The 26,372-nt window shown below is 48.7% G+C and overlaps 2 protein-coding genes across 2 annotated transcripts in view; one reads left to right on the top strand and one right to left on the bottom strand.

Annotated features, from left to right (window-relative positions):
* PRCC (papillary renal cell carcinoma (translocation-associated)) overlaps positions 1–5,943 on the top strand; it is a 33,507-nt gene extending 27,564 nt beyond the window's left edge. The window contains exons 5-7 of the mRNA XM_006895744.1: positions 1,333–1,476; positions 3,393–3,458; positions 5,484–5,943. Of these exons, the coding sequence (XP_006895806.1) occupies positions 1,333–1,476; positions 3,393–3,458; positions 5,484–5,570 (297 nt within the window). The 3' untranslated portion in view covers positions 5,571–5,943. The remainder of the gene's footprint in view (positions 1–1,332; positions 1,477–3,392; positions 3,459–5,483) is intronic.
* Positions 5,944–11,722: 5,779 nt separating this feature from the next.
* SH2D2A (SH2 domain containing 2A) lies at positions 11,723–22,156 on the bottom strand. The gene is made up of 8 exons (XM_006895903.1): positions 22,123–22,156; positions 21,424–21,584; positions 19,757–19,941; positions 18,986–19,075; positions 18,573–18,741; positions 13,451–13,600; positions 12,970–13,269; positions 11,723–11,890 (listed from the first exon to the last, which is right to left on the bottom strand). Exons 1-8 carry the CDS (start codon positions 22,154–22,156, stop codon positions 11,723–11,725), a joined length of 1,257 nt encoding a protein of 418 aa, XP_006895965.1.
* Between the last annotated feature and the right edge of the window lie 4,216 nt (positions 22,157–26,372).

The following is a 26,372-nucleotide window of genomic DNA, read 5'->3' as shown; positions in this document are numbered from 1 at the left end:
GAGAGGAGAAAGAAGAGGGAGGACACTTCCCTCACCTTTTAGGAAACTTTGTGAAAGGTCCAAAGAACACTTGCTCTTCTGTGTCATTGAGCTGAATTTGGTCATACATGGTCCTGTCTAGTTGCACGGGAACCTTGGATATGTAGTCCTTTAGTTGAGTGGTAACATGCCTGCCTACCCCAAAACTGTAGTTCTTTCAGACTAAAGGGAAGAATGTATTTGGGAGGTTGTGAGTAGCAGCTGCTGCTTTAAATAACCCTTGTGTTTTGTGTTAATGTATAACCTTGCTACTCAGTTTCTCCCCAACCTCAGCATGAGGTGACAAGAGCTCCAGTCCCTTAACAGACCCATAGCCGGGATATAAAGCATTGTTCTCTCTATAGAGAGGTCATAGCCTACTGGAAAGGACTTGGAGAAAGAAGGTGTTACCGTTTTGCGTGGATGTTCTTACAAAAAAGAATTTCTTTTCACAGGATGTCCATTCCTTTGTGAACTTCTCCCTGTAGCTAATGTGTTCATCTACTCCTCTGTGTCATCATCTTAGCCCTCCCTGTTGATGAGTTCAGATAGTTGGGCCGTTTTGGTCCTAAGCTCAGGAAGCAGCTGAGAACTTACCCAATGACAAAAGACACAGTTTTTTTGAGAGCAAAGTGACCCTGAGAGGCTATAGTGTTTGTATCAGGACTGCATCTTGAGGTGCCTAAATGAATTTTTTATTCTATTGCCTATACTTCACACTCCCTTCTAGGTACTTCTCTGGGTGACTTACTATGTGGTCTGCATTGTTTTGAGGAGGATAGCAGTAGTTTTATAGAAAATTTTCCATACCTTTTAAAAAATGAGGCTCCCTTTCAGCTTACCTCCCTACTCTTCCTCTATAATGGCCACACCTGTGTGGATCTGTGGAATGGTAGAACTGGACTAGGGAGAAGAACAGAAGTGTAAAATTATTTTTTTAGAGGAGAAATCCTAGGTTTTTTCCCACCCAGAATTCTTAATTTGAAAATGACATGTACTCCTTTTTGTCAGATATCATTTATACTTCATTTAAGTGCAAATTTCTATCAGTGGTTCTCTGTCTCTATTCCTTCCCTTACCTGAGGTCTAGTAGGCCTGGTGAGAAGAATGGCCTTTGTTTGGCATCAAGAGAGGTGGGGTACTTGGTGGAGGACAGGGTGAAAGGACACACTACACAGAGGGGAACAGAAGACACACTGGGCCTGGTGGGTCACAAAATCATTCTATAAATGCCAGCACCAGATCTTTAGGGACATGGGACTGACTCCCTCTCTCAGGTCTACTCCTACTCTTTTTTAACTTTTTATTTTCCAGTTTAAGCGACTACAAGGCAAGAGGAATCGAGGAAGGGAGGAAATCAACTTTGTGGAGATCAAAGGTGATGACCAGCTCAGTGGGGCCCAGCAGTGGATGACCAAGTCTTTGACAGAAGAGAAAACTATGAAGTCATTCAGCAAAGTAAGGAGGAAGGTTGTACGGATGGCCATTTTAGGAGGCCCACAAGCCAAGCCCTGTCTTTCCCACCCTGCGCTCACAGCCCCCTGTTAATGACACACCATTAAGCAGCTACCTGTTGCCTATGGCACATGGTGTCCATGCACAGCTCTTCCTTTCCTGATGGTGTCAGAACTTTGAGTGCTCCCTATTTGGATGTTGTAGTGTGGCTGCTGAGACCAAATCGGAACAGTTTCTCAACCTGCAGTTGGCAAGGTCTCTATGTTGTGGTGGCTTCTTTTGATTAGCTAGAAAACCACAGCTGCTCTGCCCTCTCTCCTGCTGGTAAGCTGGGACCTGGCTGAGCACCTCTTAGAGGTGTGGCCACAGAAGTGCTGGGGTCTGAGCACGCCACCTCACCTCTCTCCTTTCCCTCTATTATTTATTATCGACAACCTGTGGTCTTGGCAAGTGCTTTTATTCCTTACATTTCCCTTACCATGCTCTTACCTTCCCTGTGCTAGTTTTCTTCAATCAGTGTGATGAACATCTCTTCACCTGGTAGCTGAGTACAGCAAATGTGAACTTTTGTGAGCCTGCCACGGGGAAAAATGTGGATAAGCCCTGGATTCGAGCCCAGCACCAGTGAGGCCAAGGTCAAGGACTTGGGCCCTGTTTCCTCCCCATTTGCTTTGCTTTGTTCTGTGGCCACAGATGGCCAACCTTGCCCAGCCATTTGTTCTCACTGAATGCTGGCGGTCATACAGGGCAGAGCACAGGATTGTGGTTAGATCAGCATAGATCCATCCCTGTTTACTGGAAAAACCACTTAGGAGAGCACGCTCTACTATCTGTGGGTTGAGAAGCATTTTCACATAGTAATAGCTACTATTGTTAGTGCTCACTGTGGACCAGGGATGGAGCTGGATGTTTTATATATGTCATCTTTAACTACCACATTAAATGACATTAAGTAACAGCAGAGGTAGAATTTGCTGTTTTTCTTACTCCAGGTTTTCAGTCCATCATCTTATTGTATTGAGCTAGATTTGAGGAGTGAGAAGAACAACAAAAATAGATATAGCTCCCATCCTCAAGGAGTTTATAGTGTAGCTAGGAAAGTGATTTAAAGGGATTTGAGTGTAAATGATTCTAGTGCAAATTGATTACATAAGTGCTGAGGAGACTCCAGAGAGGAGTGGTGGGAGTTGGGTGGGGCTAACTAGAAGCTTCTAGTCTGACACTTTGGCCGAGGACAGAGAAACCACAGAAAGCAAGGCCGCCCCGTGTAGACTTTAACAGTAAATCATTTGCATTCAGAGTTGGGTTAGGGGTTCCATGCTGTTATGGGTGGAGGCTGGAAGATTGGAGAAAGGTGGAATGGTCATGAAGATTCTAATTCTGGGGAAGCCGCTGGCACTTCCTAGAATCAGGGGAGGAGCGGTTTCAGCGAAAGGTAATTAATGGGGAGAGCTTGGTAAGCACTAGGTTGGAGGCATGCTAGACATCTGGCTCTTCTGGGAGAAAGATGAAAGTTTAAGGAGGAGATAGGTATGGGGGGCTGTGAAAGCGTCTGGAGGGAAGGGGAAGACCGCCTGTGCCCAGACACTTAGGCTCGTTGTGACTAACTGTCGGCGATAAGACCGGCATCAAGTGTCCACTGTGCTTGGTGCTGGGGGAGGTGGTTACTAAAGAACAGGAGACACAATCCTGACCTCAAAGCATTTCCAGTCTAATGGAGATATTAGCAGGCTATTTCAGGCAAGTATTCTGTGCTTGGGTGTTCTTGCATAATGGCTTTAATAAAAATAACCGTTTTGTAAGTATATAGACATAAATACAATTCAAAGCTGATTTTTCTCCCCCAGGATTTCTGTAGTTGGTTTCTCAGTCTCTGGGCATTTCTTTTTGTGAGTTAGTGATTGTGTTTTCTTTTGCAGAAGAAAGGTGAACAGCCGACAGGCCAGCAGCGGAGGAAGCACCAAATCACGTATTTGATTCACCAGGTGAGAAGGCTGGGGGCAATCCACCCCTCATCAGGCAGGACCCCTGTAAACCTGACTGTTAGAAGGTCTGGGAATGGGGCTAGAAGGCCAGGGACCAGCAAGTGGGTTCTCCGTGTGGCCACTAGGGGGAGATGTATCCTTCAGGATTATCTGGCTCCACTTTAGTCTTGCTGAAATGATACTGGTGCTTAGAAAGAAACTAAATCAAAACTTTTTATATTTAAATAAGCACAACTTAAGAGACTGAAATAGTTCATCATAAGGGCCTTTTAAGTAGTGGGTTTAATGTGGCTGTTATCATTAAGTCACTTTCTGCTCATAATGAGCCTGTGTCCAACAGAGGAAAACGCTGCACCATCCTCACAGTCATTGCTAACTTCAAGTTCATTGTTGGAGCCAGTGTTAGTGCATCTTATTTAGAGTTTTTCTTCTTTTCACTGACTCTACTAAGCTGCTGCTTCTTCTCCAGGGACTGACCCCTCCTGATAACCTGTCCAAAGTGTATCTGTTGTTGTTGTTGTTAAGTGCCGTTGAGTCGCAGGCGACTCATAATGACCCTATGAAGGAGAGTCCTCGACGCTTGGGTGCCTTTCATCCTCTCTCCAAGTTCATAGGGTTTCCAGAGGCAAGCTGTTATGGAAGTGGATGCCACTCCTCCTTCCACGCTTGTTTTAGTCGGGGAGCTCCACCCCACTCTCTGTCCGCATTGGGTAGCCAACCATTAATGCATTTGACACATCCGTGTCACAGCGTTCAGCCTCACAGCAACCACAAGTGACCGTGGGAAGGCAACTTGTACACCAGGGCTATATAACCTAGAGGAATGTCTGAACAAAAACAATGAAAGACTGGCCCTCGGGCCGCGGAGTAAAAGTCACCCACCTTGGTCTTAGTCACATCATTTTCTCAGCAAAGTGTATCTAGTAATGAGAAGGAAAAAAAAAGTTTATTGGCCTAGTGGCAACACACTGCATTGCAATCCCGAAGACACACAGTTTGAATCCACCAGATGCTCCGCTTGAGAAAGAGGGGCAGTCTCCTCCTGTGCCAATTGGATCCAATTCGATGGTACACACAACAACAACCCCCCCAAAAAAAAGGTTGGCTCCCCAAATTATTGTAAGATAAGTATCTAATGGGAAGTTGGTTTTATGTTCTCCACATTAATAGCAGAGAACAGCAACACATAATTTAAAAGTGTAGATGATCTAAAAATGCCTTTTGGAATTATAACTCAGCACTTTTTAGATACTCAATCATTTGAACAGACATCATTTTGATACTAACTGTATTAACTGCAGTGAATGATACAGATGTGAAGATGATATGGGCCCTTCCCTAGGGAGTGTATGTTTTTGGAAATATCAGTGGCAAATCTTGCTTTTATTGTCCATGTGAGATCTGCACCTTCCTTCCTGGGAAGGTGTATTTTTACCCTATCTTTCAGTTTGTAAAGGAGGGGGGATTAAGGTTAGATTTTTTTAAAAAAAAAAACATCTTCACTCTTAATTCCTTTTCGCTGGGGAAATGAGCAGGCTTCAGATCACTTTTGTGTGAGTGGGTGGATATTATTTTTATGTTTCTAGGATGTAGCCAAGAGTTGTTAGGTTCAGAAAAGGAAGTCATTATTTTAGTACCTCAGCCACATTTTCACAGCTTCAGTTGTTGTTTTAAAGTGGTGTGAATGTTTTAGCTACAACATACATTATATTCAGCACCACAGCAAAAATGCATTTCTGGCCTAAACTACTCTTGGCACACATCCAGTTTTGACCTTCTCGTTCTATTGGTCAGGTATCCAAGGCAGCTAATCTGTCACTTGAGTGTTTGGTTTTAATTTAGCAGAGAAAGACAATTTTCTTTATTCTTCTGAGGTCTTCCTTTCTACTAAGGTGAGAGAGTAAGTCTTTTAGGTAATTCATGCAATGGTGGAGAAATTCCTTAAATTGAGAAGTTTACAGAGGTGAGAGGGAAATGTCTTCTAGAATCCCTATTTGAATCCCTTTGCATTCTTCCTTGCCACAGGCTAAGGAGCGGGAGCTGGAACTGAAGAACACCTGGTCTGAGAACAAGCTCAGTCGCCGGCAGACCCAAGCCAAATACGGATTCTAGGACTCATGAATGGATTGCTCCAGGATCTCCTGCCAGCCCAGTGGGCCTGGCCCCCCAGCTTTGTCTCTGGGACCCCAGCTGCTCTCAGCCCAGGATCTCTTTCCCTGAGGACCCAGCCCTCGCCTCTGCGAGAATGAACATATTTGATAGATTTTTTTTCTTAACAAAAATTAGAAAACTCAGCTCCTTTATGTCTAGGAGCTAGGAGCTAGCACAGACTCACGAGTGATGCCTCAGAAGGGGCTGCAGATTCTTGGATGGGAGTCTTGCTCCCTCTTGGGTGTGATAACATATTGAAGCCCTCCTTCTTTTCCATCTTTTTTCTTTCAAGCCAAGGATGTCTGATGAAATAAAACATTCAGTCTGACAGACATCACCTCCCCTTACCCCTTTCGCCATTCTGGACCCTTTTTGTTTTGTTATCCTGTCCCTGGATCTCAGTTTTTACCTTGTGTAAAGCACCCTCCAAACCATCCTGAGTTGCCTCTGATTACTTTCATTCTAAGCTGAGGTTTGCGGCCACTCAAGACCTTAGAATTGAATACAGAATTTTGGGTAGAGTGGAGTGATTTCATCAGGGGTCTGTGATCTCAGTAAGGAGACTGTTACTGCTCTCGGGTGTGTGAAGGCTGAGGGAGCAACAGAGAGGGTCTTCGGTTACATGACTATTAGATAGAAGATTAAGTCCAGCAGGAGGTACAGTGGTATAATATGTGTCCCTAAAAATGATGCAGGGAGCTGTGGTGGCGGCGTCTGCAGGGAGTGGCAGTGTTAACTCAAAAGTGGCTGCTCTCTGGCAGTTTCTCCGCAGAAGAACGATGGACAATCTCCTGTGCAATTGGTACCTTCTGAGAACTTGCTGGAGGGCCAGTTACAATGATGTTCTAACTTGGCAGCAATGAAAGATGATTCAGATTCTCACTGGTAATCATTGGCTTGGACTAGTGCAGAGGCTTTGCAAGAGAGCTAGATGGGTCTTGGAGACTTCTGGGTTCCTAGCTTTTTGCTGGGAAGGACAGACAGGTTAGGTGGGTAGTTAGGAAAAGAAATGGCGAAGCCTGTGGACTCCACAACTACAGGACACCAGACACCATGATGGCCACAGGTGACAAGCTAGGTGGTATGATTTCTCCTTGGGACAAGATAGGGATGCGTAGGATGCTGAACAGCACAGCACGCTGATTGTACTGCAAACTCAGTACTGAACTAGGTTGTTAAAAGTACCAGGATTCCAGTAGGTTTCACTGCAGTCGTTCTGTGGAGGAAGAGGGCTGAAACAAAGGAGGATGCTGTAAAGAAGTGTGACTTTGGATGCCAGGCAGAGTATTGACTGAGTGTAGTCCTGTACTCAAGGCAGTTGTTGGAGGTTTCTGACCAGGAGACTCTGGGAAGAATTCATGTTTTGCACCCCTGGTGACAAAGCTAAGTCCAGAGGGAGGTTTGTGGTGGGGTTTAGGGATGGGGAAAAAAGGTACAGAAGTGAGGAATCTCATCCTCTTTTGGGGTGTGTGTGTGTGTGTGTGTGTGTGTGTGTGTGTGTGTAAGTCAAGGAGTCTGTTTCTCATTAAGTACAGAGAAGAGTTTCATCACTTACAGGAAAACCACCCGCTTATCTGAAATCTGACCTACTTCGGGTTGGAGCCAGACAGGGCTCCTGCATCCCACAGGGACACTCGGGCTGTAGTTGCTCAAATCGGTGCATCCAGCCAGTCAGGAGCAAGGAGCACCCTGACCACCCTGCACCACACACAGGGACACCTGCTTCTCAGCTGAGATAGAGGGTGGAGCCGGTTCCTAGTGCCAGAGAGTTTTTCAGATCCAGTATGTTACACATGGAGCCCTTCTCCCTAAGTTACTACCCCCTTACGAGTCAATTAGGTACTCTTTATTGTGGGGGCTGCATCACGATATAGCTGGATGGTGAGAGACAAATCAATCTTGTTGTTTTCTGGAAAAGAATCAGGTTAAATATCCGAGGGTCCTCTTGCCTCCCATTTCCTTTGTTTCTCTGTTGTAATCTTAAGTGACTCTTGGTCACACCAAAGATGACATTTTATTTGGTGCTTGGAGTTTCCTGGTCAAGATAAATAGACTGGAGAATGGACATCCTTCTGGAGAAGGATATCACTGGTGGTGCAGTGGTTAGGTGAAAGGTCAGGAGAGAAAAGATGGGGTGGGTCTGCTCTGTACTGTCGTGTGAGTTAGAATTGAGTTGATGGCAGTGGGGCTGGAATTTTGTTTTTCAGTTTTCTGGAGGTGGCGACCTCAATTTCTGATAACTAGAGAAAAGACAGGTGAAGGAATGATAAGACAAAAGGAAAGGTCTTTGGCTAGAATCTAGAATTGGTCTGCTGACCAACAGTCAAGCAGCAGAGGAGGAATGAATGAAGGCTTTGGTCAGGAATGGATTTTTTAAAAAAATTTTTTATTATTATATTTTGTGTGTGTATTGTGAAATCAGATCTGACTGGTACAGGAGAAGATTGCCCCTCCGTCTTCAGCAGAGCATCTGGTGGATTTGAACTGCAAACCTCTGGGATTACAGTGCAGCTTCTTGCCAGTAGGCCACCACCACTCCCTAGGAATGGATTTTTACTGCACTGGTAGATGTGAGACAGAGGAGTGCAAAGCTTGGCTATGCAGGCTGCACTAAGCAGAGCTCAGGAAGCTACGGTCCACATGGATCAGACCTACAAACTGCAGAAGTGGTAAAGCAGACTTAATTAGGATGTTTTCACTTCCTGCTCCTAAGCCTCCAGCCCCTGGGGAGGCGTCCCAATCAGGTCTTAAACTAGGTAGGATGTTGAACTGTTTTAAGAAGACATTTCTCTGAGAAAATGACCACAGTTCTGTGGAGCCTGGGAGGAGTGGTCAGGATGCTTGGGCATTTTGTTGCCTGCACCTGTCTGTTCTTTGCATGCAGCCCTGGGCTTTAAAGGAGCCCTGGTGGTGCAGTGGTTAAGTGCTCAGCTACAAACTGGCCAGGTGAGCATGTGGCTATACTCTGTCCTATGGAGTCACTAGTTTGATTCAGTAACAGTGGGTTTTTTAATCTCAGCTTCTACTGAATGGACACAAAAGTTCTTGCACTAGTAAAAATACTTCAGGGTAGAGGTCTTGATGATTACTGGCCTTGGGAGTGATGTGCTTTGGAATCACACCTTCCTATCCCTGAGCCAGTTACAGGTCACCGTCCTGGGTGGCATGGTCTACGTTATCAGCTGAGCAGGAAAAAACCAAATGTCACTGCAGCCAGACATGGTGCCGAAGAGGCTGGAACTGGGGAAAAAGCTGGGCTTGCTGTGGGATAACATCCTGAGGCTGACCACAAGGCCTTCCATGTGCTCTGCTGAGGGGAGAGGAGATGCAGTCCTTTCACTGCTGAGCTGGCTGGGGCCGAGGGGGAGAAGGTGGAATGACCATGAGGAAACTCAGTCGACGATGTCTTCCAGCTCCTGGCATAAGTGGCCTCTAGCTGGGAATGAATAACCCACTCAGCATAATCACTCACATCTTTGGTCTCAGTGGGCCCCACGGGGAATGACGTCAGCAGCAGGATGGTATCAAGGTGCCCGTGGCTGTGAGGGAAGTGGGGGCTCTGCAACTTCTGGGCTGGCCTGGGACCTCTCAGGACTCCACGGTAAAAGGAAAGGCCTTAGATTAAAACAAGATCTAGACTCTGGGCCTGGCTCTGCCTCCACTTCCTTCCTCTCAACTTGTTGCCTCTGGTTCGTCCAAGACACCAAGTCAGGGTCTCTAGAGTGCCTTCTAGTTCCAGCCTTCACGTTTAAAGTCCTATACTTGCATTATCTTCTCTGCTCAGATGAGTGTGTTTAAGAAGGCAGTGCGTCCATAAGGATTGTGGGGAACAGTACGGGAAAAGACCAGTTTGCACAGCTAGTTAGCACAGTGTCACCCCAGTATCTCAGGGCACTTTGGATAACCTAGCACCTGCATTCTCCCACCACCCTTTTGGTGTGTCCACCCAAGCTGTGCAGCACCCCTGAGGGGAGGGAAGGGTGACCCTGCTCGGGCCCTCACTGCCTGCAGTCCTCAGGGACACCAAGTGAGTCACTGTGGGAATTTCAGACTCTCCAGTTCCCTTACCCATTCTGTCGTATCTCAGTCTCAGTAAAACCCTCTATTTTCTGGCTTCTGTCTCTTCCTCAACAGTATATCTCTCCCTTTTCTCTGTACCCTGCTTGCTCCTGAATCAACCATGGGTGACGCTGAGCCCACTTTGAGACCTTCCGTGTACTGTGAGTCTCCTCCCTGGTTTGGGTAGAGCCATCTGCCATTCCTCCCCTCCCTTCTAGCTCCTTCCCTACATTCTTGCTCGGGAGGGAGTTTAGACTTACAGACAGAAGGAAGTAGAACCTCAACTCTGTTGACTCAGCAAACCTCTCTCTCCTTAAGCTGATTAGCACTGGAGTGGAAAAGGAGGGGAATTTGCTAGTCACTAGAGCTGGCACTTAGGCTGGGCTGGGGGTGGGGAGTGAGGTGTGGCAGCGCCCAGGCTTATGGAATATGGCTCCAGAGAAGGGTCTAAAGAATTCCTGTGCCTCAGGCAGGGCACAGGGCTCTGCTGGCAGTGAGGGACCTTGACAGGCACTGACGGCTGGACTGAACTCGTAGAAATGAGCGCACACATTACAGTACAGGGATGGTACCCAGGCCTGAGCACCTTGAGAGGGGAACCCTCTGTCCTGGGAACTACCCAGGAGCAAACAGCCCTGGCTCAGATAGCATCCAGTCAGAGGACAAATTCTTCCAGGTGTGTTGGAGTGTGGAGTCTTGCGCTGGAGCCGGAGGCTGGCTGTGAAGGGATCTGGGCTGAGAAGGGGACTTCTCACAGGACAGAACAAAGAAAGAATGGCGTCCTAACTAAACTGGTGGGCTTGAGCCCATGAGGCTGAACAAACGAGAGTCCTGGAGTAGCTGCTTACACACAGCAAATAGCACTATTACCCTCCCTGGTCCTGTGTTCACAGAGGCATGGGACCACCTTCTTACCCCCTCTACCAGCAAGACTGCCTCTCCCTCTGCCCAGCCCACCCCAGCTAGTGACGGAACGCTCTGCACAGTGACCTCTATGTCTTAGTGTTTCTGCCCCTAGTTCATAGACCTGTGATCTGACCCTCATCCTTTTCTCCCAAGGCCCCTCTCCCCCAAGTGCAGTGGCAGTTCAACTCCTTGCCTTCCGCAGCATGAAAGTGAGTGAGCCAGACAGAGACAGAAGGAGGCTGGAGGACGTGGCTCCCTGTGGGGGAAGGTGGTTGGTGATGATTTATTAGCCAGACAAGGATCAACAAACAAGTTCTAACATCTGTTCTCACCAAACCATTCCTCAGACAACAGCAGCATTGGACCAGAGCCCAGTCTCAAAGGCTCAGAGGGCCAAGGAAATTAGACTCCAGGAGGAGAACAAGGGCAGCAGGAGCCAGCAAAGCCCTCTGAGCTCAGTTCCTCACCATCTTAGTGGATTGCCAAGTACTGGGCCATTGGATTCCCTGGAGACTCGGGAGGTAATCAGTTGGTGTGTTCCCATGAGGAAGTGGACTTCACTCTGCTCCGCTGGCCTCCAGAGGGACAAGGCTAAGACCAGGATCCAAACGAGAGGACCCAGCATCCAAGCTCCCATGCAGCAGCTCTGAAAAGCTGTCAGATTTTCTAGCTGAGGTTATCTCTGATGTTTCTGTGAAGAAGGTACAAAGCATTAAACAGGGAAATCAGGAAGCATGAGGTCTAGTCTTTAGCACTGACTGAGCCAACTCTGGGCTTTATTTCCTTACCTGTAAAGCAAGGAACTTGACCAATAGGGACTAACTATTGTGCTGCTGCCCTTCCTCTTTCCCTCATCCATGGCAGACATCACTAATCAATCACTGTGCTCTTTTCTGCTGAGTTCAGATATGACCTACACATCTTTTCAATGCAGTGCTCTAGGCAGCCATGACCAATGGATGGAAGTTGGCATACAAGGTGACACCTCTTTGCCATCCTTGTAACAGATGATGGCTGAGGTCCTTTACAATTTTGATCATCTGTGGTTTTTGTTCCATCCACATTTCCTGACAAGGACACCCCAGAATGTGTGAAGGTCTCTGGACTTGATAAATTCCATTTATCTTCCCCCAGCTCAGACTCACCAGTTACTGAGGAGGTCCCAAGGGAAGCCATGCCTGTCCCTGGTCCTGGAGCACCTGTCTAGACAAGTTGGGAGGGAGAGTGTGTACCCAGGGCGGTCGGGGCTGGTGAGGAAGGGCAGGGCCTTGTCCAGTTACAAAGTCCTCAGAATGCAACTGCGGACCACCTGGATTCTGGAGAGAGAAAGACAAACCCTAGCTCACACCTTCCACCCCTGGCTTTAGAGGCAAAGACGGTGAAAGTTCATCTCACAAACTTTGGGGATCAGGAGGGGTCAGTCCTTGGTAAAGGACATCATGCTTGAAAGGGTAGAAGATGTGAGCAAAAGGGAAGAGGACCCTCAATAAGATGAACTGACGTGAAGACTGCCAGGCAAGGTTCAGATTCATTGTTCTTAGGGTTGCTGTGAGTCATAGTTGACTTGACAGTACCTTAACCTAACAACAACCTTTAGGGTTAAGACTTTGAGGTTTCAACCGACTTTGATCTCTAGGCTGAAAGCAGGTGTCTAGACTCCTCTTGGGAGCCCTGGTGATCAGAAGTCACAAGACTGGTAGAGGCCAATTTAGAAGTTTCTGGGAAAGTCTTGGTGAGAGACTAAATTGGGAAAAGGAGACATATACTTAGGAGACGCAGGAAGAATTACTGGCTTATGGGGGGGGGATGAAAAGAGAGGACATAGAGGGAGCCCCCAGGATGCCTGTTTGGAATGCTGGGAAGCTGAAATGTTACCATTCCGGCTATGAACATGGGAGGGAGAAGTTCTAGGGGGGAGAGGGAAGCAGGGTTGGCTGTGTTGAATTTGAGGGGCTGTGGGGCACCAGTGGGCTGTCCAGACCGTGGAAAGAACTCCAGGAGAGAGAAGAAGAGCTGAGGAGGGTCGCAGGAGAGCGAGATGTGGCAGAGACAGAGGTCATGGACGTGTGTGTGCTGGGGAGGGGGGGGGGATGTGCCTTATGCATGACGACATGAGGTAAGATTTGAGCAGATTAATGAGAAGACGTAGGCGTGGGAACTGGTGAGGAGGAGTGTGCACGAAGGGAGGGGAGTGTGCTGAGGAGGCTGAAGAGCAGATGTTCCCTCACTGAGTTCATGAGTTCTCACTGAGAAAATGCTGGGACTCTAAGCCCTCTTCATCTTTAGGAGGCCATTAAGGCAGAGGGAAAAGTACCGACCCAGGTTCAGACCTGCAAGAACGAAGTGGGTGGAGCCAATCTGGTTTTCAGGAACTTTATCTCGCACCCCTATTTACCTGGCTCCTTAGGTTAGGCCTGGAGCGGCATTTCCGTAGGACCTGGTGCCTCCAGGTGGACCGCGGCTCCTCACGCTCGGGGGGCACCGCCACCTCCGCGTAGATGTTGCTCGGGGCCTCCCCAGGGCTGCCCCGGCCCATGGCGTAGAAGGCGATGGGCTCGTCTGGCTCATGGTAGATGGGATTGGAGGGCTTCGGGGGCGGGGCCGGGCGCGGGCGCGGAGCCGAGTTTGCAGTGACTTCGGGGGACAGCTGAGGTTTGGCTGGAATGGGGAGCTTAGGCCTGGGCGGCTGGGAGGCCTGGGCGAGAACGGCGAGGCCGGGAAGGAGAAACAGGTTAGAACAGCCGAGTCGGGGCCTAAACCCCAGTTTGAACCTCCTGCTCCTTCAGGCTTTGCCCTCGAAGCCTCTGTTGCCTCTTGTCCTCACCTTGCCTGTGCCTCAATCCCCGCCCCCTCCCTCAGCCTCTCCTTCCCAGTACCTCCTTGGACTCCTGGGCCCCCTCTTTCTGCAGCGGGGTAGGGGCTTGTCCCTGTTTGCGGATTGCACTATATTGGCGACCTGGGTCCTGGAGTTTGCTTCCAGAGTCTGTTTCTTCAGTTCTCAAGCAAAGTCCTGCGGGCTCAGGAGTCTGCTGGGAAAGAAGGAGGCCTGAGGGATTTTATGCCTGGGGATGGATTACTGGGACAGGTGCTCCAGAGGACAAATGACTTGGTTCAAGTGGAGGATGAGGGGAGGGGAGGCATAGAACTTTGGCCTGGGCTGGGTCCCCTGGGTTAGAAGGGAGGATGGTAGGGGGAAGAGGTTAGGGCACAGTGGTTGGTGGGGGTAGCTCCACTTGTGCCTGTGCCTGTAAAAATGCAACAAGTATGCACCTGCGAGCTGGACAGTGAAAGAGGATGAAAGAAGGATTGATGCCTTTGAGCTCTTGTGCTGGAGAAGAGCACTGAAAGTCTCATCGAAGGCCAAGAGAATGAACAGGTATATCTTGGGGAAGGTGCATCTGGAATGCTCTTTGGAGGCAAGAATGATGAGGCTTCACCTCACATACTTTATAGGCATTACTAAGAGGGGCTGTTTCTTGGAGAGGGACATGATGCTGGGAAGGGTGGAGGGCTGGCAAAGGAGAGGAAGACCCTCAACTAGGTGGATTGACATGGTGACTGCTGCAATGGGCTCTGTGTCAGGAAATGTGAGGATGGCGCAGGATAGGACAGCATGTGCGAGCCTGGCTTCCCTGTTTTAATGGCGTACTGAACCTCACTTGCCCCACATAAATCTAAGTCTGTGTAGACCCTTCATGCTGCTAGGGGCCTTCCCTGAGATCCTTTAAGAAGCATAATTTACGGAGATATTAGTAAAATTTTTAAAAGGCAGAATGACAAGCCCGAGGGAGCCTTAAGTTACTTTCCACAGTAGGTATGTGTGCTTTTAGGCCTGCGTTTGGCCCTGGTTTCATCCTCACCACATGCCCTCTGCTTCGGGTAAATAGAGATCATAAGGCTTAGCTAAAGTCACTGAGCTTTCCTCATTCTCCGGCAATAAACCAAATGTGTGTCTTTATTTGGAAGTGTACAGGCCCTTCTAGGGGTCAAATCAGAATTCTTTTTCTGTCCAAATTCTCTTCTTTCTTGTAACATTGTCTTATTGAAATCTTCTTTTGTTTTTTTCTTGTTGTGTACCATCGAATCAGATCCAACTGGCACAGGAGGAGATTGCCCCTCCCTTTCCAGCAGAGCATCTGGTGGATTCGAACCGTGCACCTTCGGGATTGCAGTGCAGCTTCTTGTCCCTAGGCCACCAGAAAGAGCTTCCTAACATTGTCTTTATGAATAAAAAGTTAGTAGCATCTATGCCCTTCTGCTAAAAACAGCATCTTTGGCATTGACTTTGACACATTTGACTCTCTTTCCCACCCCATGTCTAATCAGATACAAGCCTTGTTCCTTCTGCTGCCTAAGTATCCTTTTACATGTGTCCACTCTTTATTATGCCCATAGCAGCCACTCCAGTTCGAATCTCCCATCTGCTCCCTTGCTTTCCCTTTTGGCCCTCTAGCGCATTTCTCACTCAGTGGACAGAGTAATTGTCTAAAACACCACTAACAATGAATGCTTCAGGATCCTCCTGCTGCCCCCACAATAAACTCCAGCCTCCTGATAGCTTGAGTTACATGACTCTGCATGGCTGAGTCCACGGGGCCTCCGACTTCCCACTCTTCTGCCTCTAGTTCTCTGCTGTCACCTTCTCACCCCTACACTTTCTTGTGCTCAGTTCCTGCTGCTTGGGAATCTCTTGTTGTTAGGTGCGACCCTACACCCAACAGAATGAAATACTGTCTAGTTCTGCATCATGCTCACAGTGGTTGCTCTCCTCTTCTTTATTGCTGACACTCTACAATAGGAAACTCTGGTGGCTTAGTGGTAAGAAATTGTACTGCTAATGCAAAGGTACATAGTTTGAGCCTACCAGCTGCTCTGCAGGAGAATAATAGGCAGTCTCCTCCCATGCGATTTTCTGCCTCTGAAAACCCTCTGAAAGGTCAACTGTGGGTTGTTTCTTTCTTTCTTTCTTCCCCGCTCCCTTCCTTTTCTTGTTGTATATTGTTAAATTGGATCTGACTGGCACAGGAGGAGACTGCCTCTCGTTCTCCAGGGGGGCATCTGGAGGATTTGAACCATGAGCCTTTGGGATTGCAGTGCAGCTTCTTGTGAGCAGGTCGCCACCAGAGCTCCCTGACTATGGATTGTTTCTGACCTGATGGTACACATACTAAGAGTTACTATTTTACCAAGCATCAAGTCCCTACCGATTCCTCATAAAATTCCACAAGAGTTGACCATAGGCACTGTTTTCATTTCTTGAAGGGGCCGTGGTCAAGCTCCATGAAACTGTTCATGTCAAGATCTCCAGTGACTTCTTTGCTAAATCCAGTGGTCAATTCCTGACCCATTGCCTCCCCCTCTTTGACTCATTTTCTTCACTTGACTTCTGGGACATCATACTCTCCTGTTTTTCTCCTCTCTCTGGATGCATTTTTCATTTTGTAAATTTCCCTCATTTCTGAAAACTTGAAAATTCTGAAGACTTAGTCTTCATTTCTTCACTATCTCCATTCACTTCGTGTATGGTTTTCACCTCCTATCAGCATGGCACTAATGCTCAGCTGTTTCTCTCCAGCCAGATCTCTGTCATAAGCTCCAGACTTGTATATTCCAGGGGCCTATAAGAACTGATGCCTTTGAGTTGTGGTGCTGGAGAAGAATCTTGAACTTATACTATGGACTGCTAAGAAAATAAATAGGTCTTTCTTGGAGGGGGTGAAACCAAGTTTCTCCTTGGAGGCTAGGATTTTGAATCTCTGTCTCACATACGTTGGGTATGTGGCCAGGAGGGACTAGTCCTTGGAGAAGGACTTCATGCTCCGAAGGGTGAAGGAACAACACAGGAGAGGAAGGCCCAGGATGAGATGGATTGATAGAGTAAGTAGGTCAGTGGGGGGGGGGGAGGGTAGGTATATGGGAGTCAGTGAGACTGGCTCAGGACACGGCAGGGTTCAGAGCTGCTGTACATAGGGTCTTTATAAGCCAGAGGCAACTTGACGGCACATAACATGTGACATCTTCATTTGGAGACTGATGGGCATCTCGAACTGGGCAAATAGAACTTATCTCTCCTCCCTGAAGACTTGCTCCTCCTATAACTGTCCTCATCTCAGTGAATAGCACTCCATCCTTTCACTCTTCACTCTTCCCTGAAAAAATGTGTCAGCTTCACCTTCATAACAGATACAGTATTCCACCTCTGCAGCTCTGGTGGCCTAGTGATAAGAAGTTGCCCTGCCAACTCAAAGGCAGGTAGTTCAAATCTACTAACTGCTTCTAGGGAGAAAGATTGATGGTGTCTTTATGGTGATTTACAGTCTCTGAAAACCCACTAGAGGGTCAGCTATGAGTCAGTTTCAACTTGATGGCAATGAACAACAACAGCAACTATCATTCTGGTCCAAGCCATCATTTAACCTAAAATTAAATTTAGTATCCGCTAGCTGGTCACACCTTCTCCTTCTAAACTTTTAAGGGAATGTCATTTCTTAGTTTGCCATTTCATGTTATTGTTCTATGCCGTCGAGTTGCTTGTGACCCACACCCTTTGTACAGAAGCTCTGAACCCTGCCCTGTCCTGAGCCAGTCTCACTAATTCCAAAACACCATCCTCCATTGTCCCAGTTACTGACTGTATCAATCCATCTCATCTGGGATCTTCCTCTCCTGCACTGTCCCTCCACTCTTCTTCACAGCATGATGTCTTTCTCCAAGAATCTGTCCCTCTTGGCCACATGCCCAAAGTATATGAGATGGAATTTCAAAATCCTGGCCTCCAAGGAGAAATTTGGTTTCACTCTCTCCAAGACAGACCTATTTGTTTTCTTGGTGGTCCATGGAATGTTCAAGACTCCTCCATCACCACAATTCAAAGACATTGATTCTTCTTCTGTCATCCTAAGTCACTGTTCAGCTCTCTGATGCATAGCAAGTAATTGCAAAGACTATGGCTTAGATCAGGCATACCTTAGTCTCTAGACTGACATTGTTGCTTTTCAGTACTCTGCCATTTAATGTCATTTAGGTTAAAACTGTAAATCTCTAAAAGAATCCCTTCCTACTACCTCTTTAATCTCATCTCCTTTGTCTCCTCTGTAATCACTCAGCTGGTTTTCCCACTGCTCTTGTTATGTGCTGTTGAATCGGAACCGACCCACGGCTGACCCTCCATTGGGTTTTCAGAGGCAGTAAATCAATGGGAAGAGACTGCTCATCTTTCTCCTGCAGGGCCTACAAGATTCCAACCACGTGCCCCTGAGTCGGCCGCGCAGCTCTGGACCACCAGCCTCCATACTGCTCTTAGTAGTCGTCAAACATCCTCCTACTTGAGAGCTAACTTATTCCAGCTCCCTTAAACACTTCCTCCCTCTTTGTCTCTGGCTCGTTCCCTTACTTTATTCAGGCCTCCCCTTACTGGAGTGGCCCTTCCTTAATGTAAAATAGCACCACCTCCATAATTTCCGGACAAATGTTTATATGTCTATCACTTATTTACTTGAATGTAAGCACTGTGAGGGCACGGATGGCGGTATTGTGGCTAAAGCGCTCAGTTGCTAACTAAAAGGTCAGTGGTACAAACCCAGCAGCTGCTGTGTGGGAGAAAGGCACCGATCTGCTTTCATAAAGGTTGCTTGCCATGTCATCCCTATGGTGCAGGTGTCTTTTAGCATCCCAGTGAGTAGGAAGTGAATCAGTGACGGTGACTTGTTTTTATGACTAGGTCTCTGCACCCAGGACAATGCCCGGCACCTGGAAGCCCCTCAGAACCGCAGGGAGACACGTCCTGACACCAAGTCCCAAGTGAACAGAGTTCACAAGGAGCCCTCCCTTCCACTTATCTTCCTCAGAGAACTTCCCACAGGGATGTCTGGGTTAGAGAGGCTTGGCTAGGCCTTCTGCTGGCAGAGAAGACGCCCAGTATCACGGTCCTCAGGCCTGAAAGGAGAGCTGGCCTGAGTCCCTGGGGTCTGGGGTTCGGGTGCGGAGTCGGGGGCGTACCTGGCGGGAGCAGGGCTCGGTGAGCTTTTCCCCGTAGGGGTTGAGCGGGCACGCTGTGTAGTGTCGCAGCAGGTCCTGCAGCCGCCTGTGAGCGCTGTCCTCGCCCAGCACCACGTGGCGCCCGTCCTCCAGCTGAGCCAGCAGAAAGTGCCTGCAGCAAGTCCGGCTTCTGGAGGGGGCGGTTTGGGATCAGACCCGTGTCTCCTCCCCACCCAGGTCCACCAGCTCGTGCTGTGCCTGCTAAGCTCTCCTTCCCCACACCTCCCACCTCCCGCGTCCCCACGGCCCCGGGTCTCCCGCCCTCAGCGGGGCCAGGGCTGAGAGCAGACTCCCCCCTCCAGCTGGACGGCATGGGGCCACGCCCACCACACGTCAGTCAATCTAAATCCCCGCCTCCAAGGACCCCCCTTCACCTGTAGGTCAGCACGAAGGTCACAGCGCTCTCGCTGAACCTCACCAGGTAGCATCCCTGAGGCTTGCTCTCTAGCAGTCTCTCAGCCTCCCTATGGATAATGGAGGGATGATGGAGAACCCAGTTCTGACTCTCCAGAACGGTCCCCTGCTCCCTGGAGCTCCTGAGGGCCTATCCCCCAACCCAGTGTGCTCAAGTGGCCAGAAAAGTGCCTGTGGGGTTATGAGAAGAGAAGATTATGCATTAGGCATCTGTTTCAGAGGTGCTGCAGGGACTGAGGCTGTCCTTGCCAGTTGCCCGGGTGGCCCTCAGGATACAAGAGTTCGCTTGCTTGTCCACCCAGCCCTGCATCCTATCCACTGAAGGGGAGGCTGCTGCGGCTGGGGCTGCAATTAGACTTCTAGATTTCACTGGTCCCAAGTGAGCTGAAGTGAACCCAGAGATACACGATCAGTGCCGTTTAGAAGGTAGAGGAAGAAGGAAAAAGGCAGGGAGACAGCAGGAAGGAAAAGGGGAGGGCTGGAAGAAGCTAGAGGCAAAGATGGAGTAAGGGAGATGGAAAATATGAAGGCCTTGAAGACAGGGGAACGATGGCCCTCCCGAGGGGAAACCAAGACACACAGGCAGGTGAACTGGGTGGAGTCTCTCCAGTGTCCTCCACTAGGAGAGTGAATGGCTAGGAGCTGGAAGTTGAAACCTCAGCCAGCCTGCCCTGAGTTGATGAGGGACCTTGTTCTCCCCAGACCTGCTTCCTCCTCTGCGTGTGACTCACCTCCGGGTGATGAAGCCATGGAACCAGGCAGGGGCTGCCCCGCGCTGCAGGATACAGTGGGCCTGGGTTTTCTGGAACCAAATCCGAGTCTCAGCCTGCAAGGTCAGGCTTCCTTCGCCAGGCACCTCCTCAGCCTTCCCAATACCCTCTGGACTGGAGGCGGCCCCCTGGGCCTGGGGAAACACCTGATAGGGGAACAGACCGAGGAAAAGGTGCCACGATTCAGGCCTTGCCCTGACTCCAATCAGCCACCATCTTCTCATCCTCGTAACCAGCTCCCTGGCTATGGGGAGGAAGCCCCTCAGACTGGCTGCCTATTTTAGGATGTTGTTGCCCTGAAAGTCCTTCCCAGGATTTAATTTAATCTTGTCTTCAGCTTGAGGTGTTTTGTTTTCCAGCAGGGCTTCAAACAGGTTCTTCTCGATTCAGTCATGGAAGACTAAGTGAAACCCAGAAAGTGAAACTGGAACAGATTAGAATTTGTAAACTGTGGGTGTACTGGAATGATAACAGAACAGGAAAAATTGCTATTTGAAGCCCTGCTGGAAATTTACTCTTGTTCTTAGATTTGGTAACACACACTATCAAATCGTTTGGCTAGCAAAGTTGGAAATGCGTGTGTGTGACTCAAAGATGGCAGCCCCAGGCCGCTTTGAACGTGTGTTGATCTCCACAGCCCCGCCGGGAATCTAATCTGAAAAGGGCTCGCTACACCTCTTCCCAGTCTCCCATTCTAGGTCTTCCACTTGGAATTTTTCGTCGGGTAGCACCCGCGTTTTATAAATTCTGGTCTGTCCTAGTTTAGCTGCCCCAGCCATGACTGAACTGCTTTGAATGGATTCGAAGCCCTGGTTTCAGAGACTCTCCTTTCACTTCCTTTTGCACTATCAGGGCCTTGAATCCTAATAGCAGTGAGCTGTTAAACTGTGCTTACATGGGTCAAGACAGGCAACAAGGCCTTCCAAATGGACTGAAGGTCAGTCCCTGGGGGGTGAAGGGACATGATGCAGGTGACCCCCATTGTAGGCTGAGGGAGACGTTGTCCTCTGATAGTAGGAGGAATTGAAGCTGAGTCCAACAAAGGATTTTCTAATGACTGAGGGGAGTCCTGGGAGATACAAATAGTGATTAAACTCAGCTACTAACTGACAGGTTGCAAGTTCAAGCTCACCAGGGGCACCTGAGAAGAAAGGCTTGGTAATCTATGTCCAAAAAACCAAGTCATTGAAAACGCTATGGAAATATGAGGGCTGTAGGATAACAGAGCCTACGAGGGTCCATAAAGGCGCAGAGGTCATCTGACACACACGAGGTTGCCAGGAGTTAACACTGACTCAACACCAGGTGGCTTAGGGGAGTGAGGAGAACTGTGATGGGGTCCTGGGATGCATATGGCAAATGAAAGCCACTGACAGAATTGCACTGGACTAAATGCACTGTGACCTAGTAACCTGCGGATTCAGCCTGAGCGTTCCAGGCCCAGAGGAGCAGTGTAGGAACCAGGGGCCACTTAGCAGTGAAGGAACTATTCCCTTCTCTCCCTCCCTCAGCTCCCCTAGCCCTGTTCACCGCTCCATATCCCTTCTGCTCTGTCTTCTCATTGTCAGTCTGCAAGCTTGCCCCCGTGAGCAGGTGAGGGGCCTGCATCTCCCCAAGTTCTCACTCACCAAAGCTTTCACAGCCAGAACCCTGGGGCTGGGCTGGGTCTCCTCAGCTACCAGGACCTGGCATCTGGGCCGCAGCATCGGGTCCAGGCCCTGGCCCCTCCTGTGGGTCACGTCCATGGGCAGGAGGGCGTTGAAGTTTGGGCTGGGGGCTTGGCGACTCCCTGTCCATAGAAAGAGGAGCCAGGGTTTCTCAGTGAGGGGTTTCCTCCACCCTGCTGCCCAGTCTCCAGAGCCCTGCATCCCCTGACAAGGGACCAGGCAAAATGCAGGAAAACAGCAGGGGGATTTCTCAGGGTTGGGGAGGATTTCTCAGGATCAAGGATACTTGAGGGACTGACCTATTGGGGTGGGAAGGAGTCGTCAGGTGAGCTGAGTGTCAGGAGGAAAAGCCTGAGAACCAAGCTGTTTTTCTGAAAGCCCACAAGTTCCTTCTATTCCACGGTTCTCCCCCATTTGAGTCCCTCTCCTTTTCCCAGCTTCTACCCTCTGTAAGAAGCACTGAGAAAACCTGTCGCTTTTGTCCTCAGGGGTGTGAACATGAAGCCCCAGAGGGAGCAGGGATACTAGGCATCCTACCTGTCAGCCTTGCCACCACTGGCTTGGAGTGAGGAGCCCTCACTGAAGCCCAAGGGAGACCACAGGGGTGATGGAGGGAGTCCTAATGTCCCCACCCCCCACATTTGTACACTTGCCACTTACCTTGGGGACATATCTGAGCCCAGGGGAGCTCCATGGGGACAGTCTAAGAAGAAGCCCCCAGAGCAGGGTGTGTGTCTGTGTTCTGGAAAGGTGTGCACACTCAGCAACTCATCTTTCCCCTTCCCCCGGCCCCTGGGGGCAGGAAGTACTGCTTCACCCACAGCCACACTTAGCTCCAGCAGAGAACTCACGTCATGGAAAGTCGTAAGACGGTTGTCCCTCCCCGGAAGCCAGCCAGCTGAAGGTGGTGGTGGAGTTCTGGTAGCGGATATTTGTGCCACTGTGTTTGGGTGTTGAGAAGTCCTCACTGCTATCTGACCTCCATCTCTCCCTTTCTCCACTCCCTCACCCTGGGGTAGGATGCCCTGCCTCCTTTCTCTGTCTCTGGAAAATGTCTTACTCTGTCTTCGTATCTGTTTTGAACATTGGGAATGAGGGTGTTAACCTTAAAAGAATCAGCTCAGGACTCAAGATTCATACTAGGAATTGTGCTCTGAGTGTGCACGGGGAGGGGAGAGGCTGGGCTGAAACAAGGAAGGATGTGGCCAGGTTCTGGAAGGACTTTCTGGGGCCATATACAAGCCGTGAGACAAGGGGGTAGGGAGATTGAGGCCTGGTTTCCACTCTCAGGCAGATAATGGAGATCGGTTAGGGCAAAGCTAGGCACTTCTGAAGAAAAGGAAGGGGAATTTCCTTTCACTATATAGGGAAAAACCAAAACCCAGCTTAATAAGCCATGGAGTCAATTCCGACTCATAGCAACTTTGTAGGACATGGAACATCAGCATCAACATCAGCCCCAAACTGATTCCTTTGAGGTGGGGATCAGACATATGTCTGCATTCTCCCACCTTTTTTACTGATTCTGACACCAGCTGTTCTCCCCACAGCACTCTGCTGATTTGCTGAGTGTGATGACTTATCACAGTGGCCATACACAATTCACAGATGATTCCTACAGATATACGGCTTATTAAGGAAGTAACATTGGATCAGAATCAACAGGCAACAACCTAACATCAGCATCAGAACACATGTAGGAAAACCTCCTTTCTTCAGCTCAGGGCAGCTCTCTCAGCTCCTTTGGGCAAACAAGCAGGCACTTCTGTCTGCTAGTCATGCTCCCTCTCAGCTGTGAGGCTTTCTCTTAACCTCTGCTCTGCTTTGCAAGTGTTACGGCTCCTTTAACCCTCCTGAGTTAGTTGGAGTCCAGAGGCATCCACTTCACCAATAAGCTTCCTGCCCAAGGGTGCTCACCTCTTTTGCACAGTGGGCCAGGAAGCCTACCATAACATCTTGTGCCACCAGTTTCTTGGTTCTGCTGCTGTCCCTCACTGCCCACCCCCCCAGGCTTACAGCTTTCTTTGTGTTCCAGATCTAGGGGGTTCTCAGCAGAGGAACCTTGGGTCCAGAGGACATGCTCCACTCAGAGCTTTTCTTCTTGATGGCAGTGAGGTCTTCCTTTGCCTCTGTGGGATGGCTGTTTATATAATAAGTGGCTCAGTTCTAGCAGATTGAATCATATGCTCCCTCTTTGCAAAATAACTAACCAGTCACCTCACTGGTCTAACCGATAAATCCTCTTGAAATTTCCATCGACTTGTGTAATAATTGACATGTTCTTCTAACAGTGACTGCCTTCTTCCCTGGACTAAAGAATCAAGCTTCTCCACCACACCAGAGCAACAATAAAAAAGGCAACTGGAATAATTCCTTAGTCCGGGCGGGGGGATCTCTCAAGTTATTGTCTTGTCTTTACTTTTTCCAGACAAATAAGGAAAAAGGCCATAACTTATTTCACCACAGAAGCCCACATTCAAGCCTGACTCAGCCTGAAGGAAGCTTTGGTGTCTCAATGATAAGGACTTGCGATGCTAACCCAAAGCACATGGTTCAAATCCACCAGCTGCTCCAGGGGAGAAAAATGGGCAGTCTACTTTTCTGCTCTTTATTGCCTCTGACAACCTGCTATGAGTCGGTTCGGACTTGACAATATACAACAACAATGACAATTCAATAGTTCAGCCTGGAGTGTGTGTGTATATGTGTGTGTGCTTGTCCATATGAGCACACGTTTATGTGATGCACTCTTGTGGAGGGTGCTGAGATATTCAAAGGGGAGAATGAGCTGGACTGTGGAGGATGAGAAGAGTTCAAGAAGGTGGGGAAGATATTTCTAGTCAATGGACAGTATGTGCAAATGTCTGGAAGAATGCAATGGCCTGGTGCATGGGACGACTGCAGGGGATAGGGTGTACAGTGCGGCTGGAGCAGAGGCTGGGCCTTGGGACTTCCAGGAGCTGTTTATACAACAGGAAGGGTCAGGGCCGGTCACATGCTGTGGGTGATCAGCTGCTTGTCCTCCTCTGCCAGCTCTGTGGTGACATCTCCCATCTTTCACTGCTAGCTTTGCCATGCACCCCCATCACCCCAAAGACCTTGCCTTCTGAGCTACCTGCATCCTCGTCTGTTCCTTAAAAATGCTTGCTTTAAGGGGAGCTCTGGTGGCCTAGTGGCATGAAGCTGTACTGCAATCCCAAAGGTACATGGTTTGAATCCACCAGATGCTCTGCCGGAGAAGGAGGGACAATTTCCTCCTGTACCAGTCAGATTTGATTTGATGGTACATGCACCAAAAAAATAAAATTAAATTAAATTTAAAAAAAATGCTTGCTTTAATTTTGGTTCCAGCCTTGTTTGTTTTTGTTAAGTGTTGTTGAGTCGTAGATGACTAGAGACCCTTTTAACAAAAGACCTGAACACTTGTGTAACTGTCATTGTTTCTCCAAGTTCATAGAGTTTCTGGAAGCAAGCTATTTTGGAAGTGGATGCCACTCTTGCTTCCAAGCTTGTTTGAATCGGGGAGCTCCACCAAACACTGTCCACCATGAGTAACCATTATCGCATTTGACACATCAGTGTCACAGTGTTCAGCTTCACAGCAACCACTAGTTGGTTCCAGCCTAGGAGCTGGAAATGAGACCATCAAGACGGACAGGTATCTAAAATGTCTTTTCCAAATTTCTTATTTTATTTACTTGGAGTTTGAGGCCGAGAAAGAATTCCACATGCATGACTGGTTTGTTTTTGGGTTTGTTTTTTTTCTCTTTCCATTGAGGAATAGTGTTATCTGCAGAGTTCAGCATCAGCTTCTACCATGGATGGGCATGTTACTCAGCTGTAACACTCAGCCTTGGTGAGACTTGCTATTAAGTCCCCTGTGCTTATCATAATGGGGTGACCTATGACTAAAGAGAGAAGTTGGCTGACGTCCACAGGACTGGATGGCTTGGCCACCTTATGGTTGGCATCCTTGGCTTACACATCTCTAAGTGCATCCACCAGGGCTGGGATTAGAGGGAGCCACGTGAGGTGCCAAGGGTACAAGATTTAAGGAAGCACCCACTCTCAGGATTGTACAAGAACCGTTTTCTTCTAGTTTTTCTATCTACTTATCTCTTTCCAAGACCACATTTGATCAGACTTTCTACAGTATTTCTTCTAGAACCCTGAACAAATGACCAAGCTATTTGCCATTCATTCAAGTCATGATATCTCCAATTGCTTTCTATACGTCTGCAAGCTGGACAATGAATAAAGATGGCAGATGAGGAATCGAGGTCTTTGAGGTGTGCTGTTGGGGAATGGAATTTCCCATGTGCTGCCAAGAGAGCAAACAGGTTTGTTTTGGAAGAAGTGTAACTGAGGTGCTGTTTAGAGGCAAGGATGGTGAAACTTTGTCTCACACACTTTGGGCGTGTTGTCAGGAGGGGATGCTGGGAAAGGTGGAGGGTCAGAGAAAGAGCAGAAGACACTCAACAAGACGGACGGACACAGGGACTGTAACAACGGGCTTGAGCCCCTGTCAGAGATCACGAGGACGGTGCAGGCTACGGTAGGTTTCAGATCTGTTGCTCAAGTGTTGTCACTCTGAGTCACAATTGACTTGAGATAGAGCAGGGTTCAGAGCTATTGTGCACAGGATTGCTATGAATCGTAGATGACTCAATGGCACACAACAACAACAGTGTTGTTATTGTGATGGGAAAGTCTGCTGTTAGGGATCTCTTCAGGGTACTGAAGAGCAATGGTGTCCCTCTGGAGACTAAGGTGTGTCTGATACAGGGTATGGTCTTTGCAATCACTTGTTATGCATCAGAGAGTTGGACAATGACTAAGGAAGATAGAAGGAGAATTGATGCCTTTGAGCTGTGGTGCTGGAGATGAGTATTGAATGTACCCTGGACTGC

Source organism: Elephantulus edwardii, unplaced genomic scaffold, assembly GCF_000299155.1.
Source record: "Elephantulus edwardii isolate Elephantulus edwardi_28Jun2011 unplaced genomic scaffold, EleEdw1.0 scaffold00176, whole genome shotgun sequence".
NCBI classification, from domain to species: Eukaryota; Metazoa; Chordata; class Mammalia; order Macroscelidea; family Macroscelididae; genus Elephantulus; species Elephantulus edwardii.
Note: the sequence above shows the minus strand (reverse complement) of the source record. Positions and strands in the feature narration are given on the sequence as shown.